Raw genomic sequence first — 26774 nt, 5'->3', positions numbered from 1 at the left:
TACTGTAGGGGCGTCTCCTGCTATTTTTAATGCAAATAAAAATACAGTGGCGGTACCGTGACTCATGTGGTTTAGCGTGTTACCATATTTTCTGTATAGTTAAGTGTCACTAAGGAAACAAGCAGCGAATGTGCCTTTAAATCATTGCTATGTACGTGTTTTTGTTTGTTTATTCTGTTCTTTGAAATTCAGTAATAACGTTTGTGTGGTTATCTTCTGCTCTTTTATGATTTGGAGTTATGTAAGGATTCACAAAGTATTTTTCAAATAAATGATCATAAATGGTTTATAATTTACCGTTGAGTTGCGCTGATTCATAGCCTATCCTATTATAGCATAAAATACATTATTATTATTATTATTAATGTTATTTTTATTATTATTATTATATTTGGAATTCAGGAACACGAACACACAGTAACAGTGTTTTATATGAAGCAGCTTTGCTTCACATGTTAGGTAGCTTTTGTTTTGAAAGAAACAACCGGTTGTCTTAAATTGGAGGTTCCGGTCAGAAAATTTCCACCCAAATCGATCGAAATTAAATCCCACTTGTTTGGTTTATTTTTTTCCTGTACCGACCTGTCCACGTTAGACTTCAAATATGTCAGCAACGGGTGAAGTTAATCTCACTGGAGCTAAACAAAGCAAAGGCGTGTGGCTTGTTAAGGTTTGTTCACCTGCAATTGATAAAAAATTGTGATTTATTCATTCATTTCTTTAAATCTACTTTACACACGGAACCGTCAATAGCGTACCTTGCAATTAGCAAGCTGTCGATACCGCATATTTACATGTAAGCCAAAATAAAAGAAGTACAATTATTGGTAGGCATGTTTAAAAATGATAAAAACAAAACAAAAAACTGACTTCAGGGGGGAGCTGACTCCTCTGCCTTTTCAACAGGTTCCCAAGTATTTAGCTCAACAGTGGGACAAAGCAACAGAGAAGGGAGAGGTGGGGAAGATTACCATTGGAAAGTATGTATGGCTTAGTTGAGTAATTAATTTGCATTGCTTTTTTACTTTTATTACCCTTTGTCTTTGTTCTCCATTGACTCTTGTCTGTTTCTCATCACCATTTAGGAAGCAAGGAAAAACTCAGGTGAGACATATCCAGTTAAAGCACTGGACTAAAATCCCATTTATATAATCACACATATTCTTGAATATGAACTATTATACAGCTTTTTTGTGTGTGTGTGATTAACAGCACATTTCAACAACACTCTCAGTTCAGTCCAGACTAGAGTGTAGCAGAGGGCCCTCTGAGTGGATTTCTGAATGCACCCCATCTGTGTAGGGTGGCTATCTGCCTCGACTGTTTTAAAAAATTTATGTAGCCCTTGAGCTCACCCTTGCCCTACTACTCTGCATTTGAACCCCCCTCAAAATGTTTTTTTTTAACTAAACCTAAATAGTTGTGTATGCGTGGTAAATTTTATATTCTCATATTTTACTTATGTATGCATTATTTTTGTTATTGTTTTGGTCAGGTTTGTTTCAGCCTGAATGAAGAGCTGACGGCTATCGGTACTGTTGGAGAAAACGATTCACCTCTGCAGGTCCCCAGAGAGCATCCCTTCACCATGAACTCACTTGGTGGACAGACCATGGCTGTCTTCAGCCAGGGTGATAAAGGTCAGATTTGGTGTTGAGAACACATTTTACTTAAATGTTCTATACACAAGTATATCTCAAATCTGATTCATTCACAAAAAGAAGCTAGTCCTACATTTTTTTTTTTTTAAGAATAAGTTAATATATTCAGTTATGATTTCACTGCAAAATCCACGAGAATACTGATGGTAGGTTGATTTACATTTGTAGGCTGTTCCGCTGGCAGGCTTATTGTGCCATACTGCTGAGAGATTTGCATGAGAGCATAAAAATAGTTGCAACTATAATGTGAGGTTTCAGGTTATTTCAGTGAATCACTACATTTTCTTTGGTTTGGTTTATAAAATGTTGTAAAAATATATATATTTTTAAACAAAGTTATTTGAAAAAATTCACTTTTTTTGTGTGAAAATTTCACAACAGCAGCTATGCTACCTACCAAGTAGAAAATAAAACATACCGGTAATCTTTGTCATGCTTGTAAAGGTTTTCCTCTTGTAGGAACCAGTTTGCGGATCTATGACTTTGTAAATAACCAAGCAGATTCCATTTAAATTAACTGAGTGAAACTGGAGCACATTTCTCTAATTTCCTCATTTAGCAGCATAGATGGGGGGTGGGGGGGGGGGGGCGCTACAGACAAACCAAGGCGCTTATAAACTAAATTATGTTCTGTCCTCTGCTAGAGGACACAGCAAGAAATACAGAGTACACTTACCCATGCGTAAATAGAATTAGGTTCTTTTCTGTATTTTCACTACAGCTCAGTCCAGAAATTTTGGAGCACTGAATTTCAGAAAGAAATGATTAAATAAAAATTAACATGAAGAATAAAATTAAATATGGGGTATTTATGTATCATCATGTTTTATTTCAGCCCAACAGATAGTGTTTTCTTCTTTATTAATTTCAAAGTGGAATCGCGAATAGTGTTCCTCCCTGACAGTAATGTCGTGTTAAATGATCATGATGCATCCACTACACAGAAAAGCAGACAGTGGCGATGACAACAAGAACTACAGTAATGTCAATTTCTGTATGCGATTGCTTTAATTCCTCTTCAGTCATATTTCTGCCCAACTCGCTGAATGTTATTTTAAAACTGCTGAAAATGGAAGTAAAGCCTTTCTTTACCAGGAAGCACCCTGCACTAGAAGATTTATGCTTTCACCGCCCTCGAGCACATTAAATGCACCCACTCTTGCATTCCACATTAATACCACCTACATGTGATAATGGATCGCTGTTCCTGTGCAAGTTTTTTTCGGCACTTTTTGGTTGTGTTCATAAATACATTTAAAAAAAAACATTACAGCCCATTAAAAAAAAAAAAAGATCCAACGTAGACTTATGCAGATTTTTCATATGTGGCTCTGAATATGTAAAAAGCTGTCTTTTTAATTAAGTGGCAACAGTATTGTAAAAATACAATGGAAACAAAAATTTGGATCATTTCCTCTGAGATCTAATGTTTTTTTTTTTTTTTATTGTGTTTTCCTGGCCACTGCTTAGCTACGACATCACTTGCCCACAGTAAGGTGTGCAGTATGTCACTGTACTCCCACTCACTTTACAAGTCCCTTTCTTGATCACTTTCTCACACACATACGCACCTCTTAGGTGCACATAGTGATATTTTTACTGATTCTTGATACATTGTCTTTGTCATAGTGAATACAATTATATTTTGTTTACGTCCTGATTTGCTCCATTTTCCATTCAAATTTGTACATTAACAAGACAACCATTGCTCTATAGACTTAAGTACCCATACTGTATATCTTTTCGCTTATTGAATTTTTGACAGCGAGGTATCACGGTACTTCTGTAGTACTGGTAAAACGTGCACCCCTAGGTGGATCTGAAATATAAATGTAGCGGAAGCTCTAAAGCCTTTTCAGCACTGTACGTTCTTGGCTTTCTCACATGATAGATGCTCAGTCAAAATTCATCATGAGACAGGAGCAAAGACGCGGCGTCATATTAATGAAAAGATGTGACGGACGTAAAGCAGCGTAAAAAAAAATGGACACAAAATAATCTCAAAGTGCGTCTGCCAACAGTCGCTGTCAGTGGCCCAAACAATAGAAGAATAACTGCCAAACAAAAGTGCATAATCTTATCTTGCGTTAGCGGATGCTAAATGTGTTTTTAAAACTTTCGTATTCGCAACACTAGCATCCCAAAATGTTTTTTCCACAACTATGGTTGCGATCACGCTTTAAAAAAAAAAAAAAAATTATTGGTCCTTTTGTCTCTTTTTTAATTTTTTTCTCAATGCTGGCAAGTTCTATATTTTAGCTCACTGTCGCCATGACAACAACCTGAAGTGGACGCACACTCGTGACACTCCATTTAAAGGATGGAATTGGCTCTCTCAAAGCCACAATTCAATATATTTTATTGCACAGTGTCAGCATTCATTGAATTGATTCATGCATCAAATTTATGGCATCATTAATTTTTTATTCACCGTAGCCCATAGGAAATGCTTTAATGTAATATTGACATTTGAAAACAGTAATGCAGAAGTTAAAGATTTGACGGGAAGGCATATTTCCCCTGAAATTCTTTGTCAAATTGTCCAACCATTTGAGCTCTCAGTGGTTTTGAGGCCCCATTTTACACATACATGTGAAATGCTGGCATGTGGCCATCAAGTGTTGAAATCTCTGCAGACTCAAATGTTGTCTTGTTACCGAGATGTTACCAGCTGCTTTGTGGGTTTCCATAATGAAGCCTAACAAATGACAATTTTACCCCTTTTATCCCCAACTTGAACCCAATTCTCGTTGTCTCCGACCTTAGAAGATTCAATCAACCTCTGTCTTTGCACAGTAATCCCCACATTTCACACTGCACGCCACCGCCCATGTAATGCAAGTGTTTCATTCAGGCAACAATGGTAAGAGGTTGCTAATGGCAACCATCAGTGACGGATAAATACACGAATGGTGTCTGACTTGGCTTTTGTACTTTTTGTGCTAAAAGGAACTTCACTGTTTCCTTCGGTTCCTCATGTTTCGTTCTGGCAAAGAGATGGTATTGATCAAGAAGTTGCTAAGCAACAGGCCTCGGTGCCACAGAAGTGTGCAGAGAACAGAGAAGGGCAACTGTAAAGCAATGCTCTGTTACTTAAGGCTAAGACGGTCCTAACCCGGTATAATAAGGCAAAACCTTCAATCCTTTGTAAGTTCTCATCCATGAATCTCTTTATCCTATTGTGCCTCCAGGTTTTTTTTTTAGATACGGTTTTGAGGTGTTTTCACATTTTCCCACGTGTTTGGGAGATTTCTTTATTGTTCAGTGAACCCGAAGTTGAGCTTTTTGGCCATTGCCCAAAAAAACCCATACGAGAAGCAGTTTTGGGCGTTTTTTTCTACAGCTAGAACTGGCGCCCTAGTTAGACAAGGTGGAACAGTTTATGGACAGTTGTAAATCATTTTCAGTGTTGGCGCAAAAGCTCCAGGCTTCTGCTGGAAAGCAAAATAAATGTCAGAAAAAGCTTAGTAAAATTGGAAGTTTATTTGGGGTTAATTAGAGGCACTTTAAATGAGTTTGAGTTATTTCTGAACATCTACACTTTCAGGTATGAGGGTGTGTACACTTATGCAACCACACTTTTTTTTTTTTTTGTTAAAATAAGTTCTAACAATGATAGAAGAAAAAGTTTGTTGTGGTCTCATCTTTTTATATTCCAAAACTATAGCATTTGAACAGGTTTTAGATTTTTTTTAAAAATATGAATGTAAAATAAATATAACCCTTATACATGCTCCAAAAATATACCCCTTTTTTATGCAAAAGACAACCCTTACCAGTAATGCCTGCCGAGTGGCTGAAAATAGGCTTGCACGTCATCAATCATAAAATATAACCCTTTAGTGTATTTTTTTTTATATTTTTTTAGGTTTGTTTAGTTGACTGAAAACATACTGCATATATACTGAATATGCGATCACAGTGCGGATAATAGCGTTACATAGCGTTACATCCTGTCTTTGCGCATTCACATCACATCCATTGCAAATATGATAATGTGTGAGTAGGAGGACCAGCACAATGACGGGATACCAAGCTATATTTGCTTCAATGAGAATCAATAGTTCTTTGACATTTTCGGTGCTTTACAGTCACAGTGACAACCGCCCTACGTCTGTCCTTAAAAAAAAAACCTTTATTTATTTATTTTTAGCAAGCCGTCAGCATGATCATGTACAGTCGCATGTTGCCACTTTGTGTTACACCGCCAACTACTGGCTCGAAATGTTTAGTATTATTGGTTACTTTTGCATGACATACAGTAAGTAGTATCATGCAGAGTTATTAAATGTAGGGTTCTTTGGTTCTCACAGAAAGAACCGAAGCAGTCTTTTGAAGCTTAAATAAATTGAATAAACACAATCATAAGAGTTGTTCATGCTCTTTAAGAATTACATTAAATACTTTATCCAGTGTCTAGTGTCATTTAAAAATGTTGCTTCCTTTCAATTATTGCCGTCTTATCCATAGAATTCCTTACTAAGTGCAACTCCTAAATTACTGTTCAGTTGATGGTGCCAGACAGAATTGTATTTTCACTTGATGAAGCAGCACCCGGACAGCATGAATTATAGTTAAATAGCATCATAAATCGACACCCAGGTAGACACTAAACTGTCGCCTTTCATTGTTGTTGTACAGTAGTTACGTCTGACGTGACTGGACTGTTGTCATAAAAAAAGTGCTGTACTTAAGATATTAGAATAAGGCTTGCACTACTGATTTATTATTAGGCTTTCTAGTTCACCTTCAAAGTTCAGACCTCACGAGTATTTTCACCACTTTAGTAACTTCCTTTTCTGGGACAGCATGACAATTATTTTTTATGAATTTGCCTGGAAATGTACTGCAATTTGCTTATCTTTTAGTTTAATCCGGTACATTTCCCTGCATTGGCATAGGAAACGTTTTGGTGTAATGATAAAATCAAATTTTCTCACACGTTTCATTTCCATATTTAAAATGATTATAATTCATCTGGGGGGGATACATTGGATTCATATTCATCCATTTCCAGAGTGCAGCTCATAATTCTATATTTGCATGTTCAACCTTGCTTTGTTAATACTTGAGCTCCATTGGCAGAAAATTCTCCGTCTTTAACTGTGATAGATTTGAAATATTATATACAGTATGTCATATGTGATTAAATTATATATATATATATATATATATATATATATATATATATATATATATATATATATATATATATATATATATATATATATATATATATATATATTGCCTACTGAAAATTTGGTTCTTTTAATCTTTGCCATGATTGTTTTGTCCAAGGTGAACATAGGATTGTGACTCAGCCGCCGTCTAAGTGGCCAAATTTAATATGCATTGTCATTTATGCACAAAAGATTTGCCTCCCACCTGCTTTGCTCCCACACAAGAGTCGTATGACATGAAAAGAATAACAAAAAAGTTGTGTGACACTGTTGCCTGAATCTTTTGATACAAGTCCTTCTTAATGTCATTATTTTAGTTTATTTATTTTTGGGGTCGGCTCCTGAACACACGTATATTTAAAATTCAGTAGGTGAGTTGACCGATGCCACTAGATTGAAAAGTAATTTAGTCTTAGTCTTGGGCATTTGCACATAACCATAAATAGTGACTCAAAAGCAAAATGTAGCTACTTGTAGTACACATCCTTGTCTATGAACATGCATTCTTCAATTCAAAATATAAGCCAGTTAGTAGTAACCATATGTTGTTGTTTTTTTTATTGTGTCGTGTCGGACAATTTTGCTCAATGGTTAAAACAAAGGCTTCTCTTAACCTAGGCTTAGTCTAGTCAGGTTTTCACTGGAGAGAGTTTCTGTCTTCCATTTGTCATTAATGGTTTGGGTTGACAATTCAACACGGCGTGATGTTCAAACATCCTCAATGGAGCTATTGAAAATGCAACAGGCTGTATGAATCATTCTGCTTACTGTGCTTTGTTCATAGATGTGGTGTAAGACAGCAGCTTACAGTTAGTCATAGTTCAAAAAAAAAAAAAGAGAAAAAAAGAGAGGCTTTTATTTTATTTGTCCATTATTAAGAAAAGGCTGATTAAAAAAGTGAAATACGTGTAGTAGTAATTGTTACCAATTGTTTGAAATTAAGTATTGTTGACTGAAACAATATGGCCGTTTTATGCTTGTTCTTCACATTGCATTCATTAGGTTGATCATTTACTAATTGTTTACACTGTACGATGGAACATACAATACAGTTAAGTGCAGTTTAATTGCGTTATTAGCGTGTCCAGATTGTTGTCGTGGCAACAGTGAGCTTGCGAAAATAAATAAAATAATCTCATGGGGGGGGGTATCGATATCGATTCGATTTAATTATGATTCAATAGGCTGATGAAGTTGTGCATAACTATTTATTGTCCCTTTTTTTTTTTTTTTTACAATTTACAACCCCCAACTTGAGGAAAAGCATTTTACATCTGTGAAATGGGTGGAAATCTCCCAAGCCTCCTGACAATGTGATTCCATTACCGATGAATGGATGTCTTTTTTTTTTTTTTTTTTTTTAATATCCCTTTACAACCATCCTCCCTTGTTCTTCTGATCCGAACGTGGAATGTCCTTGGCAATCCTCACGTCTTCCTCTTCATTACCTTCTACCTTCTCCCCTTTGCCGTGACTTCTGTTTCTGGACCTATCAGATAAGAATCTGAGGTATGTTAGTCATTTCTAGCGGAGAGTCGGCACATGGCTGAGGTCTGATGACAAAGGGACGGGGGGGTGTGCTAGAGGGGATGATGATGGAAATGTAGGAATTGCGTTTGCCCAGCAACAGGTGAAAAACCGGACTATTTGTTCGCCTCCATCATTTATCTGTCTTCTTCTCGCTCACTTCATCCAAAGCTGCCTTTGAAGATGCATGAATCATGTGACCTTGCAATTAGTATAGCAGTAACCACCGTTAAAAATGCATGAAGCATAACTTATAATTGCTTGTTGCTGAAATGAGAACAGTCCAGGTTCAGCGAGTGTCTAAAAAAAAATGTCCATGTTTTTAATCAACCACCAAAAATATTTGCCGTTTGATTTCCGTGTGGATGTTTTACATTGAATGAGTTCTACTGCAAGTCAGGATGTTAGAGGTTGATGTGGCTGTATGAATCATGAAGGGGCTTCAGGGCGTTGCCTGCTGATGGAGGTGGTTTCAGTCACCACAGATGGTGCAAGTGTGGTGGGTTGGGTGGGGGCTTGTCACAGTAGGACGGGCAGGTGGAAAGGCTGTTAAGTGTTTGTTTACATGTTGCATGTTTTTAATCATATTAAGTATAGAACATTTGTCCATGTCAAACTATTCAGTCATTTTTCCCCCATTTTAAATTATGCAAGTAATTAACTGATTAGAAAAAGAGGAAGATGGGCATGTGCAGTGAATAAAAAATAAAAATAAAAAAAAGACATCCTCATAACATTAAATGTTTAAATTTGGCGGGTCAAAAACGTTGATTTAAAAAAACAATGTCTTTTTAATTAAGCGATTAATCGTGATTTATCAAAATTGTAAGATGTGATTAATCTGATTTTTTTTTTTTTTTTATTGTTTGACAGCTGTCGTATAGACTTGATGTGTTAATCGATGAATTGGGGAGAAAAATGCTAAAGACAAAAAAAAAACTTGCAGAACCACAATCATACAAATCTGACATAATTTAATTTAATGAATGACATTAATTTATCATCGTATATCAAAAACCAAAGCAAAATGCCATGTCCCGTATCCGTTTTATACGCGAACCACCAAATTATTTTCACCAAATAAACATGCTCAACATTTCTTGGGTGCTAGTTGAAAAAGAGAGAAGACCTCGTATGCAATTCTTAAATTTTAGGCCACTTAGATTCTTTTTTTTTGAACACTAAAATGGTTGATATTTTTTTAAAGCTTTCATGATACTTCTTTAGTTCCTTTTGTGTATTGAAGTTGCTCGTCAGACATTTTGTTTTCCCAACTTGTAATTATGTGGGACATGATTTTTCTGTTGTGACATTTTCAGGGAGTTTGACGGCTGTAAATGGTGTGCAATAGCCAGTGACCACAATCTCGAGACATATCAATAACAAATTATCTTTGTAATAATATGTGCTTCCGCAGCCAATGTCATAATAAGAGAAGGACCTACTTGAATTATGTATAATGGGGCACTTTGGCAGGTATATTTTCATATTGCATTGCACTACTTAGTGTATGGGGTAATTGTGTGCCATTTTCTTAATAGTACACTATAGTGACATGCAGCCAGATAAAAAGTGTTTCTCCTTGAGGGAAGAGGATGATTGGCCTATTTTCTGGATACCAGATCTTCTCTCCCTTAGGACTGCTACCGGTTGAGTTGCACTATTATGGCAGCAAGCTAGTGTGGCTTTAAAGTGTCTTTTTAATGGTTTCAGGAACTTTGTATTATGTAGCATATAATTAAAAATATGATTGCTAATTTAATTGATAACTTTTTGTCACCAATGTTTGTGGACACACCAACATATTTTGTCATTTTTGAGAACCAGCAATATAAAAGTGCTATGTATGACAATGAAACAGTTTGAAGAAATTGAATACTAAAGGAAGCCTCAAAAGTAACTCTTCAGACCATTTTAACCCTGGAGGACCCAAGAACCCTTTTCTTCTTTGGAAAATTATGAATTATACATTAAATGACTGCTATAAGTTCACTAAACACCAAAATATATGTTTTTTTCAATGTCTTTTTCAATTTATTCCCTAATTTAGGATTAGGGCGAAATTTGACCCTTTGGGATTTCGGGGTATCATTTCGAAAAATCTGAATAACAAAAACTGTCAGTAAACTATTTAGAATTTAAGAAAATAATCAATCAAATACACAGCTACATTGAACAATATAATTTTTTTGTTTTATTTGTTGCATTTTAGCCATCTTGTCACCACCACTCTGGCTTATGTAAGTGCAATATTCGTCCACTAGATGGCCCCATGCAGGGGTCAGAAGTGGCACGCTGGACTTTTGAAGTTAAATTTGTAAATAAATAAAAAAGGTCTTTGTTATTTGAGTAGCAGAATTTATAGGGGCCAAATTTGACCCCGTGGGTTCTCCAGGGTTAAGACCCTTTACTCCATGTGATCATTTTACTTGCTAAAACAACTTGGAAAATCGTGTTGACGGTGGTGCACTAAAAGGAGAAAAGTGTCTCTGTCTTTACCTTGACAACCCTGAATGCCTACTTGTGTAGTTTTGAGCTCTGGACCAGCCCAGAACTCAAACAGTATGCTGTTTGTTTGTTCGTTTGTTTGAGTTGGGTGGAGTGTGTGCACAATCTGACACACTTTAAAATGTGTGTTCGATTAAACTACAATTCAGAGAGCTATAATTGTATTCACTGATTGTCACTATAAGTCAATGCAATGTAATTTAGTTTTGGTAAATTTACAAAGTACCTTTCTTGGTGGTTGACAGTTACTTGCTTTACTGAAACTTTTTGTGTTTCAGTGCTTTTGCACATTAAATGCAGACTTTGAGTCTCATTATTATAGTTTTTTTGTGAGTGGAAAATACAGCAATATTACAATCCCCATGTACAAAGATACAAAAACATCCACTTGCCACCGGGGTTTCACTATAATTTTATTCATAAAATATTCACACAGTCATGATTGATGCACTGACTACACGGAGACTCGCAGCGCCGACACCAAATTTATTGAGTGCACATATAAATGCATCATGCTCGATTCAAAGCCCGATTCAAAGCCCTTACAACAGTCACAGTTGTTTGCGCTAAACTCAGCTTGATGCAATGAAAAGAGAGAAGCAGATGCTGGTTCTGATTAGGATGTCAACCTATTTGTGCAGTACACACATTGCATTGCAACACACACACACACACACACTGTAGTAAAAGCTGAATGGTGCATGTCATGGTTAGGTTTGAGGGCAGCAGAACTAGTAAATGTACAAAGAAACCACTGGCGAAGCTATCCGTTGTTGAGAATTTCACTTTGTTGTCTTCACTACACTTGCGGGGACTAATCTCAACTCTTTAAAGTGTAAGTCAACGTTAAACAGTTCTTGACCAAAATATGGTTAATGTGACCCCACTGATTACTATTACATTTGTGGAATATGAGTTACGAAGCAAAATTCAGACATTTTATTTTGTGACTTGCTATCGACTGAAAATGACATCACAGTTGCTCAGGGCTCAGGCAACGACCAATCACAGCTCTCCTGCTTTCTGAAGCTGAGCTGTGATGGGTTGCTAGGGCTAATGGTCAAATTAGCCTAGATCTTTAAAATGCACGAGGACTGGCAGTACAAAGAAAATATTCCTGCTGATGATGGCACATTGATTGTGAGCCAATGTTGTGCAATCCATTTTTGAATATACATTATGAACACCACGTGAAAACACACTCGTCTTGTTCTTTTATTTTCCCACTAATAACGAATCACAGCTCAACACATATTACAACACCTTCAAGCCAAAATCAAATGTTGGAGGAGTGGAAATGGAATCAGGCACTGTTTCTTTTCTTTTTTTTTTCTCCCCCTCGGCCTATTTGACAAAATGCAGGGCTTCGGCTGCCACCACAGAGCCTTTGCTGCTGTCTAGGCTGGTGACCAGCCTGAAGCCAGATCTCAAGGCTAACATCACCGTCTCCAGTTTCAGGCAGTCAAGCGTGCACAAGAATGTGCTGTCCTCCTTCAGTACCAGCCGCGAGCCTGGCTCCGACTTGATGAAATGTCTGAACTGGATCACGTTGGACGACACCTCAAACTCTTCCGGAAAGCCATCCAGGCGGCTCTTGGAGATCTGCACCAGCCGACCTTTGACCTTGTCGATGAAGGTGGGATCACTGCAATACACCTTGAGGCCTTGCGACCTCTCGTGGCTATCCGTCACCTCCAAAAAGGCCGGCTCCCGCTGGGCAGCCCGGTGACTTTCCCACTCAGCCACGGCTTCCACAAGTTCAACCAGCCGGTAAAAGTCGGCCTCTCGCCGGAGGAGCCCCGCCTCTCGGAAGTCGTCGGGTAGCTGCAGCTCTCCGGTTCGGAGGTAGTTGAGCACATGGCGGAAAACCGGACCGTCCCTGTCGATGAACGGGTTTCCCATGGAATCCATGTGCTGGACGGGTTTCTTACCATTGGCCAACTCTTCCAGAAAGGTACCCTGGTGCTTGGCCAGGGTGGTCCGGTGAGCGGTGTACAGGAAGCCCCCGACGTTGATTGTGATGGTGCCTGATGTGGGCTTCTTGAAGCTCTTGCTGGGCTGCAGCAGGTCGGGGTTGATGTGTCTCAGTTCACTTTCCATTCTTCTGAGGTTCCATTCCATTCTCAGATACCCTCTCCGGCTTCGACCCAGCCTCCTCAGAGCTGGCGCGTGTGCATGCGTGCCAGCTCAGATGAGTTGTCGTCTTTTTCTTTCCTGATGAGATAACGAGTCTCTGATCTATTCTGTAGCGATCGCCAATATGTTTCAAAGTGTGTAATAGTGAGCGGCTGAGTCCTGTCAAAGCGGAGGAGCTCCCGTGGACTGGCCGTTGAAAAGAGAAAGGGTCTCTTTAATCCCTCCCTACCTCTCTCTCGCACCCTCCCTCGTCGTGAGTGGGTGGGCAGACAGCATCGCATTCAGCGAGGGTTAAAAAAAAAAAAGAAAAAGAGTATGATAGGAGAGGGGTATGAACTCCACAGTCTGTTTTTCACTCCCAAGAGATGCAGAACTAAGCTCTAGCAATTAGCGCGCGCACATACACACATTTACACATTCACACCCTTTCACCAAATGAAATTGGAAGTATATATGTAAAAGGGCTTACAGAGTTGTTTGTCCTCAGCTTTGTGTAATGCCAGTTTATTCACCGCTAATTGCAATGCAACAAAAATGTTTTTATGTTAATACGTATTTTCTTTCTGGCACCCAATAACACAAGGCTCTGTTTCTTTGGCAGCGAATCGTGCCTGTGAGCGTGCGCTTGTTTGTGTTGTTTGGCTTGATGGCGGCTGTCTATGGAGGACTATAAATGTGATTTGAGGTCCAGTTACAAAGAGCTTCAGAACCAAATCGTAATACAATAATGTTACTATTGGATCGATCTCCTGCATACTCTTGTGTGACAGATGATCCTACATGGGGCAAAATAATGATAATCTGCAATCAAAACCTGAAACGGATTTTCACAGAAGGGTATGTATTCTGTGTGTACCATACACTAAAAACTGGATTTTTCTCATAGTCTGTTTTTGTTGGCCAATTGATCTCACAAAAGGCAAAAAAACGTAGTGGCTACTAAGCACAAATCTTTGATTCTTGGGAAAGCAGGTAGTCAGTGGTGCCGTATAGACGACGATGTGCTGATGATGTAAACATTTAAATACAGTACGGGTGTCAGGCGATAATTTTTTTTTAATCATAATTAATTGCATGACTTCAATAGTTAACTCCTGATTAATCACAAATTATATATCTGTTCTAAATGTACAATATAATGTTTTTCATACGCTTGTTAATATAAAAGTGAAGAAAATGTTAAACTAATAAAAATATGGCTGCATCTTTCGTGATTGATAGATATTTCGTAATAATTCATTAAATTGAGTTAAAATTAAAAAGATGTACAGTTACAAACGAGTGTGATATTGACTTGTGTTGAGGTCATTTTTCTGCCACTAGATGGCATAACTGCATTTGTAAGACGTTGGTGACAGCTCCGTGCATTTTTCTTTTCATATTAAGAGCTATCTAATCTTTAATATTAAATAACTTGTGAAATTGTGCACATTTTTGAAATTGTAAATGAATGAATTCCCCCAGTACAGGCTTCTCCAAGTAAGTGGAGCTCATTAATCGTGCATTGAAAAATTTGTGACATTAAAGGAACTTTCAATTAACTCAAAAATTACACACTACTTTTCCTAAAATACAGTGACTGAAGTTATGATTAATGTGAAATGCTGCATATCAACACATTCATGCGTGTGTGTGTCTGTCTCTGTGGTGGTTTTCTAATCATAAGCAATTAGTGGAGTCATTATCAACCACACTCAATCAGAATTACAAACAAGCCAAATGTAGCAGGTTGGACTGTGGTTAGTTAGACTGTGCCTTCTGCCTCCTTTTCATTAAAATAGCCTATCGAGAATGCTCATTATTTGCAAAAAAAAAAACAAAACTGCCAGCCTGTGTTTTTTTTGCTGTTGGAGATGGATGAATTAAATTTCCCAAAATGCTGCAGAAAAGGATGCTCCTTCCCTCTTTAAGGTGGTGAATAATTCATTAAGGAGCAGTAAGAGCTGCTGGTGAAACATGGAGTCACTGACTGCTGTGAAGCTGGCATGGCAACCACTTAAAATAGGGTCCTCTATGAGCCCAGAGCTGTCAGTCTCGTCTTTATACATTGCAGAAGCCTTTTTTTTTTTTTTTTTTTTTTGCAGAGAAGTCTACTTGTGTACATCATTTAATGGGCCCGGCTTACCAGGTGTCAGGAAGGTAAATTTGAATGATAAAGAAACTCATCGAAAACATCATTACTTGGTAGCAAATATGTAACAAAAAAAAACTGCAACTTAAATGCGATATTAACTTATTTTCTGAATAGGTGACCACATTTTATGTTGTTTTTCTTCATGTCAAAAAAAAAAAAAAAAATTATATATTATATATATATATATATTATATATATATATATTATATATATATATATATTATATATATTATATATATATATATTATATATATATTATATATATATTATATATATATATATATATATATCTCGGTGCTTTACACAATGTTTCAATGTATGTGTACATGTTAGAATTATAGTAGGACTCGAAAGTATCGGCATTCGCAATAGCATTATCATGCATCCCTAGAATCAATACATTTCTTTAATGAAGCAGCCTCTGGGCTGATGAGCTCTAATAGAAAAATTATATTTAGAGTGCCAATCAGCAAGTTGCACACATGCAATTTGCTTCCATGTTGTCGTCATAAACATCTATGAGTCATTAACATTGCATCTTTAAAAAGACCAAGCTGTTTCCCACACTTCAGATTGGTCAGTATTTAATTTTTTTTTAATAACCAACCCTCATTGGGACTGACCAACAGTATCAATTTGCTATTAAATTTTAAAAAAAAACAATAATAATTGAATTGACCCAAATTGGACATGTGAGGTTTTTACACGACAGTGATATGTAAAATCTTTTAATATTCTATTTTATTTACTTTTTTTTGTGTGTGTGTGTAAATGAGTACAAATTTCACACATTACTGTACTATAGCTTTCTTTTTTTCTTTCTATTCCTCATGGAGAAAGTAGGTCCGATCTGCCAGAGCTGTCAGTAACAAAACGGCAAATAAATGACGCGCTCGTCAATTTGCATTCCAACAAGTCCAGAGCGTCTGCCATCAAGCATGGCTGGTGTCTATTTAAAGCAAACCATATCATTAACTCTTCTCATGTACACGGAGAACTGTCCTGGTAGATGTCCGAGATAATGGCGAGGAAGGAAAGGGACGATGAAAGGATGACGCGCAGAATGAAATGTGCCTCCAGGGTAAGTAAACGATGGCACAGAAGTAATCTATTTTGATTACTACTGTATTGATTGTGTGTCTTTGGGGCTTTGTGAGGATGTTCAGAAAACTAATTGCTACATTTCATACACCTAGCATTGTTTTAAACTGTAATGAGACCACTTGGCAATTAACAACAAAAACACAACACAGTTGCTTAGTGTTTAAACATGCGTCTATGTAGAATGTTGCACGGGGAGACATCAATCCTTGAATTTGATGGATGGGGAGCGGAAGGCTAGAGACTGATGGAGGCTCGGTGGGCGGCCTGCTGTTTGTTGTGTGAAACATTAGGAAGGTCAGAGCTGCAAGCATAGGGCCTTGAAACAGATGGAGGTACGAGTTGAGTGTGAGGGGGTGGACGGCTAACCTTCTCTCCCTCGCATCCGTCTCTCTTCTGCGCTATTGTCTTCACTCCTCTCATCCTCCATTCAACTAGACCCTTAAAGATTGTGTAAATGCTCTCTTTTTATCTGCAGAAATGCAACTCTAATACGCTCTCATACAGAATGTCAAGAGTTGAAGCCGCCATTGTGTGAGACTTCAGCGTGTCACAAGACCTTTGACAATATATCTACCTATCAGCAAAAATGTTAGGGGACGGTAGTTCATTTCGTTTAAAGGGATACTTGACTCATTTTCAGCAGCAAAAAGTAAGGGTGTTCATTTTGTTTAATCATAAATAATCGCATGACTTCTATAGCGCTATATAACTCACAATTAATCATACATTTTATATCTGTTCTAAATGTACAATAATTTTTGCCGTAAGTTTCATACTCTTGTTAACATAAAACTCCCATTTTCACTGAAGCAACCCCCTTCGCTCCCGGCTGTTTTTCTGGCTTTTGACCGATTTTTGCAAGGCTCACAGAAATTTGTGTTCTCTTGCTATAAAAACTTGGAATCTATGAAAAGAAAGATTAGTCTCTTTTTTTCATTAGGAAAAAAAAGTATATTTCTATCTGTTTCCGGTTTGCCGCAAATAGCATTGGAATATAGCTACGTTTCATCAATAATCACAAATCTGTTTAAAACTGTGAAGAAAACAGCTTTTTTCATCATGGTCCTGGTTGATCTCTTATGCTCTGCTGCCACCTGCTGGCCGTTTTTTTGTAATAACTACCATTGCTTTAACTGTTCTCTTCAGTTCAGAGGCTGCATCAAAGCCTTATGTATGCTCTAGCATAAAAAACATTAAAAAATGTATAAATATGTTTTTGGGACACTGGTACTATTTAAAATAGAACGTATTTATATGTTTTGGGAGCCATCTTCAACATGAAGTAACTTGTGAAATTCTGCACATTTTAAAAATTGTAAAATAAAATTTGACCCCAGTCTCCCCAAATATATGCATTATTATTAAATGTATTCCTGTGAATTTTTCACATGGACATGTCTGCTGCGTTGCGGAAATTTCCCCAGTAAGTAAAGGAACTTTAAATTAACTCAAAATGAACACACTCATTTTGACACCCCTAGGAAAAAGTTCATATTTTGTCCCAAATTAATTTGATAGCATCATTATTTTTCATGTCCGATTAATCCCCCCCCAAAAAAAATTCCACTTGCTGTCAACTGAAGATGACATCACCCGTGCTGAGGAAGTAGGTAAAGATGGCGGAGGTCATGGCAGACCTGTTTTCTGAGTTTGGTCAGCAAACTGACCCATGATTGGTTGTTACCTGTTTCTTGAGCACGGGTGATGTCATCTTAAATTGACAGCAAGTGGAAAATTTCGTTTTTAAAGGTATTCATTGTACATGAAAACTAATGAAGTAATCAAATTCATTCTGGACAAGATATTAACTTTTTACTGCTGAAAATGTCTCAATGAGTCAAGTATCTCTTTAAACACTTGCTCGGTAAAGAATTTTCAGTGTATATTAAACACAACTTAACTGTTTTTATGCATTTCCTGTCTAAATATTACTTAAAAAACTGCACAAGCAAGTTTTTGACAGTGAAACCATGGACCAGATCCAAATTTGGAAGAAGAAAAAAACGCTTACCTGGAACCCATTCTGTTTGTCTGAAGTTTCTGTTGGCCAAAACAATTTTTATTTTTTTTATATAGTGAAGCCTACATGCTGGATGCACTCTTTTGTAAATCTCAAGAGTTCCTCCCCCACACTGAAGCCTTGAGATCGTCTCTCTGTGGGCCCCTCCACCTACCAAACATTTGATTTTCAGTTGTTAACTTACGTCCACACATGTTGTACGTGGGTGTCGTTTTAGCGTCTGTTTGCTGGCATGTGTTTCATTTCCTTTAATGGTCTGCCTCTCGGACTTCTACTGCGACCCAAATGTTAATGGCCTCCATATTCCAAACACACCGACTGTAATTTGTTTGAACTTATCGTGACACATGAAGTTGGGACAGCATGTGGCGGTTGCTATGGCGACCAAAGCGATTGCACCTGCACTAAATGATTCAAGGCTGCGATTTCAATCAAATGACACTGCTCGCAAGCCACAAGCGTCTTTTCAGCCAACAAATGTGAACTCGGCGAACGAACGTGTGTAGCGAGCATATGCGTAGCCGCTCCTGATTACCCGCTGAGTCACTACAACAGCTAGGTGCAGCCATTTTGAGTCTGAAGAGTAACCATCTGGCTTGTGGCGGAGCAGAAGTAGTTATTTATTTTGACACATTCACACACTGTTAATTATGGGCTTTGTGGTGAGAATTGCATTAGTACTGTAGTTTAAAGCTTATGGTCTGTCTGCCTTAAGCCTCAGCAGCATTCATTGCTTTCTGTTGCTCTGTTCAACACCGCTTTAAACAATTCCTTCAAACCAATCGTTTGAATTTCTGGCTGAACAGATTCAACAGAAGTCTTGAAATTTTTTTTTTTAAAAAAAGTCAATCAAAAATACTTTTCACTGAAGAATGTCTCCAGGCAGCCACACACTGAAGAACCTCTGAACGCCTGAGGGAGATCTCGGTGTTATCTGTCTCTTTTATTGATTGGACTTGCAGTCAGTCCTTCATCCATTTTCACCTTCCTTCCCTGAATGATGAGGATCAGAGGCCTCAACAAGATCAATCAATAGTTTTTTGCTCATTCTACAAAGCAGTGCATCGCTCTGTCAAAGAGTAAATACTTGAAACCAAAAATGCTAGGCTATTTATCTAATAAATTGAATCTTACAAAAAAAAAAGGGAAACGTAAGTTTTTGGATGAAAAGCAAGGATCAATTTAATTGGTCACATACGGGAGAGGTGTAAAAAAAAATCTACGCAATAAAGTTAAAAGAGAGGAACAGAATTTTAATTCCTTTGTATGTCCATTATGGAGTATCAACAATAAAAATAATCATTGAATATTTAAATACTAAACACCACATTATTTAGCTTCATCATCATGCCATTTATTTGAACATCATTTGGACCATAATTTAATGTATTATCGTCAAGATAATGAAATGCACGGTGCATAAATGCATACAATTCTGTAGTATTGAAATTATCGGTACATGCACATTCAAGCTTGTCAAGATTGAATCGTTCGAACCGTTCTTAATGAAGTCTGAATTATGATTATTTTGGTGTAGAAGCAAAAATATTGCGCACTAATAAAATAAGAATTATTATATTTTCACCGTTCTGTTTTTTTTAATGACATTTTAGTCATTTTTATGGGATGACACTGATGAATGCAGACATCCCAAAAACTTTTTATTTTTATTTTTTTAAGGACTTAAGATTTTTTCACAGAACAACGATGATATTATCAGTCATAAACACAAAAGAGCAATCTGGTAACAGTTGGCATGTTCCGCCAGGGGATCCTGCTGTGACACCATCGTCACAGAACGCCGAGAAGACGTCACGCTTCACACTTTCCTTTCTCTTTCCCCCCCCCGCTTGCCCACACACATTTTGAATTTTGCGACAGGGCGACGTTGGCACGAATCCCTGCGTAGTCAACTCATTCACACGTCAGAGGATTCCGTCTCCTCCGCAGGTCATCTGGACCTCCTGCAGCCCTTTTGAGCATCTCACTCAACTGAGGAGTGTAAAATGTTCTCACAAAACAGTGCGTGTCCACATACAAACAATGACTAATAAGAGCACATCAATCACCAAGCAGTTGTCATTACAACAACATGACTTTCAATTGTTTTGTTTTTTTCCCCCTGAAGAAACCATTTAAAACTCCAATAAGCATAGTAAATTAGTAAGGCACATTCATCTTGCAATGTGCTTGTTGTTGTTGGAGGCAGTATTGAAACCCGCAAACAGCTGGGCTCTATTTCCCGAGAGAGTTCATTTAGGATTGGCAAGATGTGCTGTAATAAGCTTTAGGAAGGCAGCAGGATGTGGAAGCTCACTGTTAGGTTACTAGCGGTTACCATTTTCCTCACACCATTTTTCCACTACTGTTGATTACATTTACTCTTAAGATTTCGCAAATGACATGTTCATTTTTTTCTAGACTAGTCAGGGTTTTTTTTGTTTGTTGTTTTTTTGCCGCTTTGTGTCCACTGAAAATGACATCACAGCTGCTCTAGGCTCAGGTAACGACCAATGAACTTTTGATGTCATTTTAGTGGACGCCAAGTGGCAAAATGTCCGCCCCCTGAGATGGATAAAAGCAAGAGGATTTTGCTGCTTCAGCCATATTCCATAAACACAATATTAACTCATTTGCTCCCAAAAACATATAAAAACGTTCTATTTTAAATATTGCCATAGTCCCCCCCCAAAAAAATGTGTATATATATATATATATATATATATATATATATATATATATATACATATGCTAGAGCATACAGAAGGCAGCTTCTGACCTGAAGAAGTCACTTAAAGCATTGGTAGTTATTACAAAAACGACCAGTAGATGGCAGCAGAGTATAAGAGATCAGCCAGGGCCATTTTAAACAGATTTGTGAATAATGATGAAACTCAGCTATATTCTAATGGTAATTGCTGCAAAACGGAAACAGATCCAAGTATACTTTTTTTTTTCCTGATGAAAGAAGAAACTCTAATCTTTCTTTTGGTGGGTTCCATGTTTTTATAGCAATAGAATCCAATATTCCGTGGGCCTTGTCAAAATCCAGTAAAACAGCCGGGAGCGAAGGGGGTTGCTTCAGTGAAAATGGCTGGTAGTGAATGAGTTCATCAGAATGCCGTGCTTACACAATGCTGCTTTCAACACAGTATCGTATTTTGTATTAAAATGTGCAAGCAATATCCCGTAATTGCATCGTCCTAATTTGTACAGCCACTTACCTCGCCGCAGCACTCTAGTGCGCATTCTGTTACGGTTGCCTTGTTGCACCATGGTCATTATTTTTTTGGCGCTGAATGCACAGCTGGTGCCTGAATGTAATGTTCCCAAATCAATACCAGCAGCGAATCGCAAAGAAACAGAAGTGCATTTACTGGAGCAAAGCTTTGTGACAAGTTGATAATCACGTTGTTTTTCCATAAAGACACAAATGTAATGTTCAGCGAATCATGATGCGCCGTGCATCTTCTTTGTTTTACAGAGGAACTCAGTCTGGAGGGGATGGTGGTGCACAGAGCGGAATGCAGGCCCGTCGTCACAGACAACTACATGAAGCTAAAGAAGTGAGCGAACTGTGAAATGTTGTAGCCACAACTGATGTGGACACACAAATATGACGAAAGATAGGCAAGTGACAAAAAAAAATTAATTCACACTTCTCAGTTTAACAAGTCAATTGCAGAGATCTCCCATGTGTGATATTGGCACCAAAACATGCCACAACACAACAATGCAGATGGGATTTTAGACGGAGATAATAAAGCTGATAAAAATATTCAACTCTATATATATTTTAAAAAAAAACACTAAAAACCCATCGTTGAACCCATGTTTGAAATAATAGCTATATATATATATATATATATATATATATATATATATATATATATATATTTTTTTTTTTTTTTAAATTTTTTTTTTTTTTTTTTTTAAGCCTCCTGATCAACATTAGTCATACATAATAAAAAAAATTGTCAGGAATGCCAAAACTTACTTTAACATAGTGGATGAACTCACATACAAACAACAAATTTACACAAATAAAAATAATTACGCAAAATGTACATGGAATTCACATTTTAACCAACAGAAATTGTGTGGTTGTAATTGTCCTATGGTGCTTACAGATTCAAAAAAAAAATTAAATTAACATTAAGCTTGATTCGGCAAGAGCAAATGCTGTTAATTATTTCTGTCTATGTAGATTGTCTTTTATTATTGTGACTAGCTCCTCAACATTACAGAACAATTAACAACAGGAATACAATATGATAGTCTTTTTTTGTTTCCTAAATTTCCCCCTCATTTCTGAACCCCAAAACAGTCAATGCACGGCTACCTGATCCTAAGGACATCACCTTGGTCACAATGCCCACACTATAAAAAAAATTTAAAAAACTGATATTTTTAAGTAGATTTTAATTCACCTAGTGTTGACTACAAGCTAAAAAAAATTATCTTGCCAAGTAGAAAAACATCTACTGAAAATTGCGTCTGGTATCACTATAGCAACTGTATCACTGGCAGATGTGCGATGACAATGCAGTCCAATGCCTTTTGATTTTGTTGTTTCAGACCATTTGTGTGTCTTCCATGAATTCGTTGATAAGAATGGTTGGAGATGGTGGTGGCGGCGGCGACCGAATCTGTTCAAATTCTGCACTGATCATTTGGTTTTGGATGCTGGTCAGACATTACAGATGGCCGCATTTTAGTACACAGTGAGCTGTCCAACAAATGTCCCTTCATCACGGCAAATAAGGAATAAGAAAGAATTGTCGTGTTTACTGGAGATACTTTTAACTCTTTGACTGCCAAAAACGTTAAATAACGTTCAGTAAAATCCTATGGAGGAGTGCCAAAGACGTTAAAAGACGTTTGTTTCAAAACAGAGGTGAAACTAACCATTTTCTATTGTTGATTACTGAAAAACGGAATAAGGTAGAAACAAACATTTTTTTCTGATGAAAGATGAGAGTTCAATCTTTCATTTGGTAGTATGTGTGGTTCCATAGTCCAAACACATAATTTTCTGTGGACCTTGAGAGATCAGTCAAAATGCTTAAATCGGCTGGCACCCACGGCATCCCTTTTCTGAAAACGTCTGGCAGTCAAAGAGTTAAGTATGTGAATTACATTTCAAAATGGAAAACCGGCACGCTACAATTTAGTTAAAAATCAAGCATAATAAATTCTCACTTTATTTTTCTTTTTTTTTTTTTTGGTGGTTGATTACAGAAGCATTATTACATTCAATAGGGAAAAAAACTCCTGTTTTTCTGACAATTTTTTTGGGGGGAGCTTTGTTTTTTGTTTTTAGATTTGTGTTTTTTCTGTCATAAAAAAATACAATTTATTACATTTATAATATAATATATATAATAATAAATAGAATACATTATAATTATATTATAATTTTATATTTTATAAAATTTTATTTTATTTTTTACTGTATACTATCATTGTAATGTAAACTAGGTTTATAGTTTTGTGGAGCATGTAAGTTAAGTTTCTACGGAAATATATTGTATGCGGGAAAGTGTCCACCATTAGCGAACCTGCAGCAAGTCACTTGGGAGTTCAAAGGTGGGGGTGGGGGGGTGCTCAAAATATTTTTTTTTACTGTTTTTTTTTTTAATAATTTGTTCCCCTATTTTTCTGAATATTTTTTTCTTGTTTTTCAGATTTTTTTTTTATGACAGAAAAAATATTGAGTAAATCAGAAAAGAATATTCAGAAAAACAGACAAAAATAAATTACACGCACAAAAACAAAGTACCCCCCAAAAAAACAGTCAGAAAAACAGGAGTTTTTTGTTGTTGTTGTTTTTTTCAAGTGACTGCAATACACTTTCTTAATGACTCAACTTACAACAAGTAGCAATTTGGCTGATAAAAATACTAATTAATCTTTAAAAAAAAAAGGCTTCAAGCTGTTTATTAATTATTTGTTAAAACACAAGCTCAAGACTGCCACCAATTATGCTGTCAAGACTGTTAATAGTCAGATGTATTTATTCATAAGCAAATCTGCTTTCATTTGTGCACGTCAGGGTTCAAATGAAGGAGTCGTTGAAGCCTCAGCGTTTGTCACAGCAGCTGGAGCGAGCCATCACAACCGTCTTCAAGCCCGTAGCCAACCACGACTTCAACGTTAGCGCTCCGTTTCTCCCACGCCTGTCAAATGTCAGCGTTCCGTACGCCTCGACGCAACGCCAGCGGGTGACCTCCGGTATTGTTTACCAGGTGGAGCATGAAAAGAAGAAGAAGTCCGAAGGGAAGATGGTGAGAGCTGAGCGACAGGTGGTGTTGGACATGCTCTTTTCTGCCTTTGAGAAGCATCAGTACTACAACATAAAAGACCTGGTGGACATCACCAAGCAACCTGTGGTGAGCTAAACACGCGAGCGCGAACGCCGTTGCCGGGAACAGCGCAACAAACAAAACAAACAATACACCTGCCCACTATCCACCTTGCTTTGTTACATTTGCAGCAATCGCCCACAGCATGACGTTTGTGCTTGTTCACACTATCTGCTGTGGCTACAATTTGGGCCAGTTCTTTCTTTTTGCACACACGCACACACACACGCACGCACATATGGGCTGCATCGATAACGGTGGATTTGTTCCAGCGAGCAGAGAGAACCGCAACGTGTAGGTGCTGATGAGACCTTGAGGTCCTCCGCTCACTCTGATTGCATCTGATTGCGTAACCATGTGGCTTGAGTGGGAGACAAACGCCGCAATACACTCCACGCCACCGTACCGTTCCTCTCCCAAAGCACTTGGCTAGCACTCCAATTAACTGAACTGAAGTAAACCGAAAAATGCCCATTGTCAAAAAAAGTCTTGCCGCTCTCATCAGCGTGGAGATGCTCGGCAAAGGCTCTCCAAGCGCCACAGTGACACCTTGTGGCTGTTTATGGACTAGGCCAGTGTTCTGTCCTTTCACTTCAAATCTTTTAGAGGTTTAGCCTTATAATTGATATCTAGTACTGAGCTCTTAAAAAAAATAATAAATAATAATAATAATAATAAAAATAATTTTAAAAAATAATTGTTAAAAGGCATTTAATTATTTTTTTTTATCACCATACCTCGCTGGTATGGGTACATAATTTGCAGTAAAAAATAATTTTCTTAGGTGAAAATTGAACTGTATAATCACTCGGGGTTTAATGTTACATCACAGTTAATGATGTACCATTGTTTTAAAAGGGAAGACAACCCCAACATTTTCTTTACAATATGTTCTACGCAGGCCCCACTAGTCTAAACACAATGTTATGATCAATATTGTGTTTGTGGATGATGAATTAAGCAGCAAAACCCCACCCGCTTTTATCCATCTGAGGAGGCTGCCATTTTGTCATTGGCTGAAAATAACATCAAAGTTGCTCAAGGCTCAGGTAATGACCAATCACGGCTTAGTTTGAATGTCACATGACCAAACTCGGAACAGAGGGGAACTGTGATTAGTCCTTACCTGAGTAACTTTAAAGTCATTTCCAAGTGAACATCTAGTGGCAAAATGGCCGCCCCCTGCGATGGATACAAACGGGTGGATTTGGCTGCTTTTCCTCAATCACAATTTTTCCTCGTTTTAGGAAATTGTAACATCAATAGTTTATAGTTTTTATTATTTTTTTAATAAACAATCACTAATAAAAGCATTTTGTTGCTATTTTTATGGGCCTCATAAAATGATTTGCAACCATTGTTTGGCCATTTGTATGTTAAATATCTCAGTCATGCTGGAATCCAAACAGTTTATTTTCTACTCGGTCTTTGAAATAAAAGCATGTTTATGCAATGTCACGTAGACCTACCTGAAAGAGATCATGAGGGATATCGGTACATACAACAGCAAAGGCGCCCACAAAAGCACGTGGGAGCTGAAAGCAGAGTACAGACACTACCAGTCAGCTGAGGAGGAGGAAGAGGAGATGCAGACGGCCTAACTTCACTCCCAAGTTTTTTGTTTGTTTGTTTTTTCTTCTTCGCCAGCGTGACACAGTTACTTAAGTTATGCTGGTTGTCTTTATTACTGTCAATAAAAGCCTGGGGAGTCCAGTAAAGTTAATTTCCATTTTTGCTGTGGCGTTCTTTCACCGTTCCAATAGCAACTGTGGACCCCCGTTAGCCACGTTTACAGAACACCACGTGAGGTAGTGGAAACATGCTGCGTTGGATTTTAAAATTTAAAACGACTGTATGACCGCACCCAAACCAGATACGTGTACGGTTAAAAGCAGATGCAACGCTTGTCGCGGGCAGCAATTAAGAAAATGAAATGAAAGTGAAAATACGTCACTGATCTGAATATATGACTGGATAGCGGATAGCCCATACACGCCGGTGCAAGCCGTTGAAGCGACAGGGCGGCCATCTTGCTCCTCCCATTTTGCGAGCAGACTACTGTATATATACGTACAGATTAGACATATACAGCTGGTAGGCAGTTAGTATAGGGCCGGGGATGGGGTAGTTGTAGCGGGG

At 37.5% G+C, this 26774-nt stretch overlaps 2 protein-coding genes across 2 annotated transcripts; one reads left to right on the top strand and one right to left on the bottom strand.

Annotated features, from left to right (window-relative positions):
- The first annotated feature begins 423 nt into the window (after nucleotides 1–423).
- Nucleotides 424–26358, top strand: LOC144060890 (general transcription factor IIF subunit 2-like). The gene is made up of 8 exons (XM_077580813.1): nucleotides 424–670; nucleotides 907–980; nucleotides 1086–1104; nucleotides 1496–1640; nucleotides 21755–21836; nucleotides 24326–24425; nucleotides 24519–24662; nucleotides 26099–26358. Exons 1-8 carry the CDS (start codon nucleotides 605–607, stop codon nucleotides 26234–26236), a joined length of 768 nt encoding a protein of 255 aa, XP_077436939.1. The 5' UTR covers nucleotides 424–604; the 3' UTR covers nucleotides 26237–26358.
- Nucleotides 11265–13205, bottom strand: kctd4 (potassium channel tetramerization domain containing 4). Its single transcript, XM_077580812.1, has one exon. It carries the CDS (start codon nucleotides 12995–12997, stop codon nucleotides 12221–12223), a length of 777 nt encoding a protein of 258 aa, XP_077436938.1. The 5' UTR covers nucleotides 12998–13205; the 3' UTR covers nucleotides 11265–12220.
- Nucleotides 26359–26774: the final 416 nt, after the last annotated feature.

The sequence above is a fragment of the Vanacampus margaritifer genome, chromosome 11, assembly GCF_051991255.1.
Source record: "Vanacampus margaritifer isolate UIUO_Vmar chromosome 11, RoL_Vmar_1.0, whole genome shotgun sequence".
NCBI classification, from domain to species: Eukaryota; Metazoa; Chordata; class Actinopteri; order Syngnathiformes; family Syngnathidae; genus Vanacampus; species Vanacampus margaritifer.
Note: the sequence above shows the minus strand (reverse complement) of the source record. Positions and strands in the feature narration are given on the sequence as shown.

Bases quoted from the DNA above. Each gene is read 5' to 3' on its own strand.
- LOC144060890 (XM_077580813.1), top strand. From the start codon at position 605: ATGTCAGCAACGGGTGAAGTTAATCTCACTGGAGCTAAACAAAGCAAA. The intron at 1,641-21,754 runs GTCAGATTTGGT...TTTGTTTTACAG, and splicing joins CTTCAGCCAGGGTGATAAAG to AGGAACTCAGTCTGGAGGGG. The intron at 24,663-26,098 runs GTGAGCTAAACA...AATGTCACGTAG, and splicing joins ACATCACCAAGCAACCTGTG to ACCTACCTGAAAGAGATCAT.
- kctd4 (XM_077580812.1), bottom strand. From the start codon at position 12,997: ATGGAATGGAACCTCAGAAGAATGGAAAGTGAACTGAGACACATCAAC.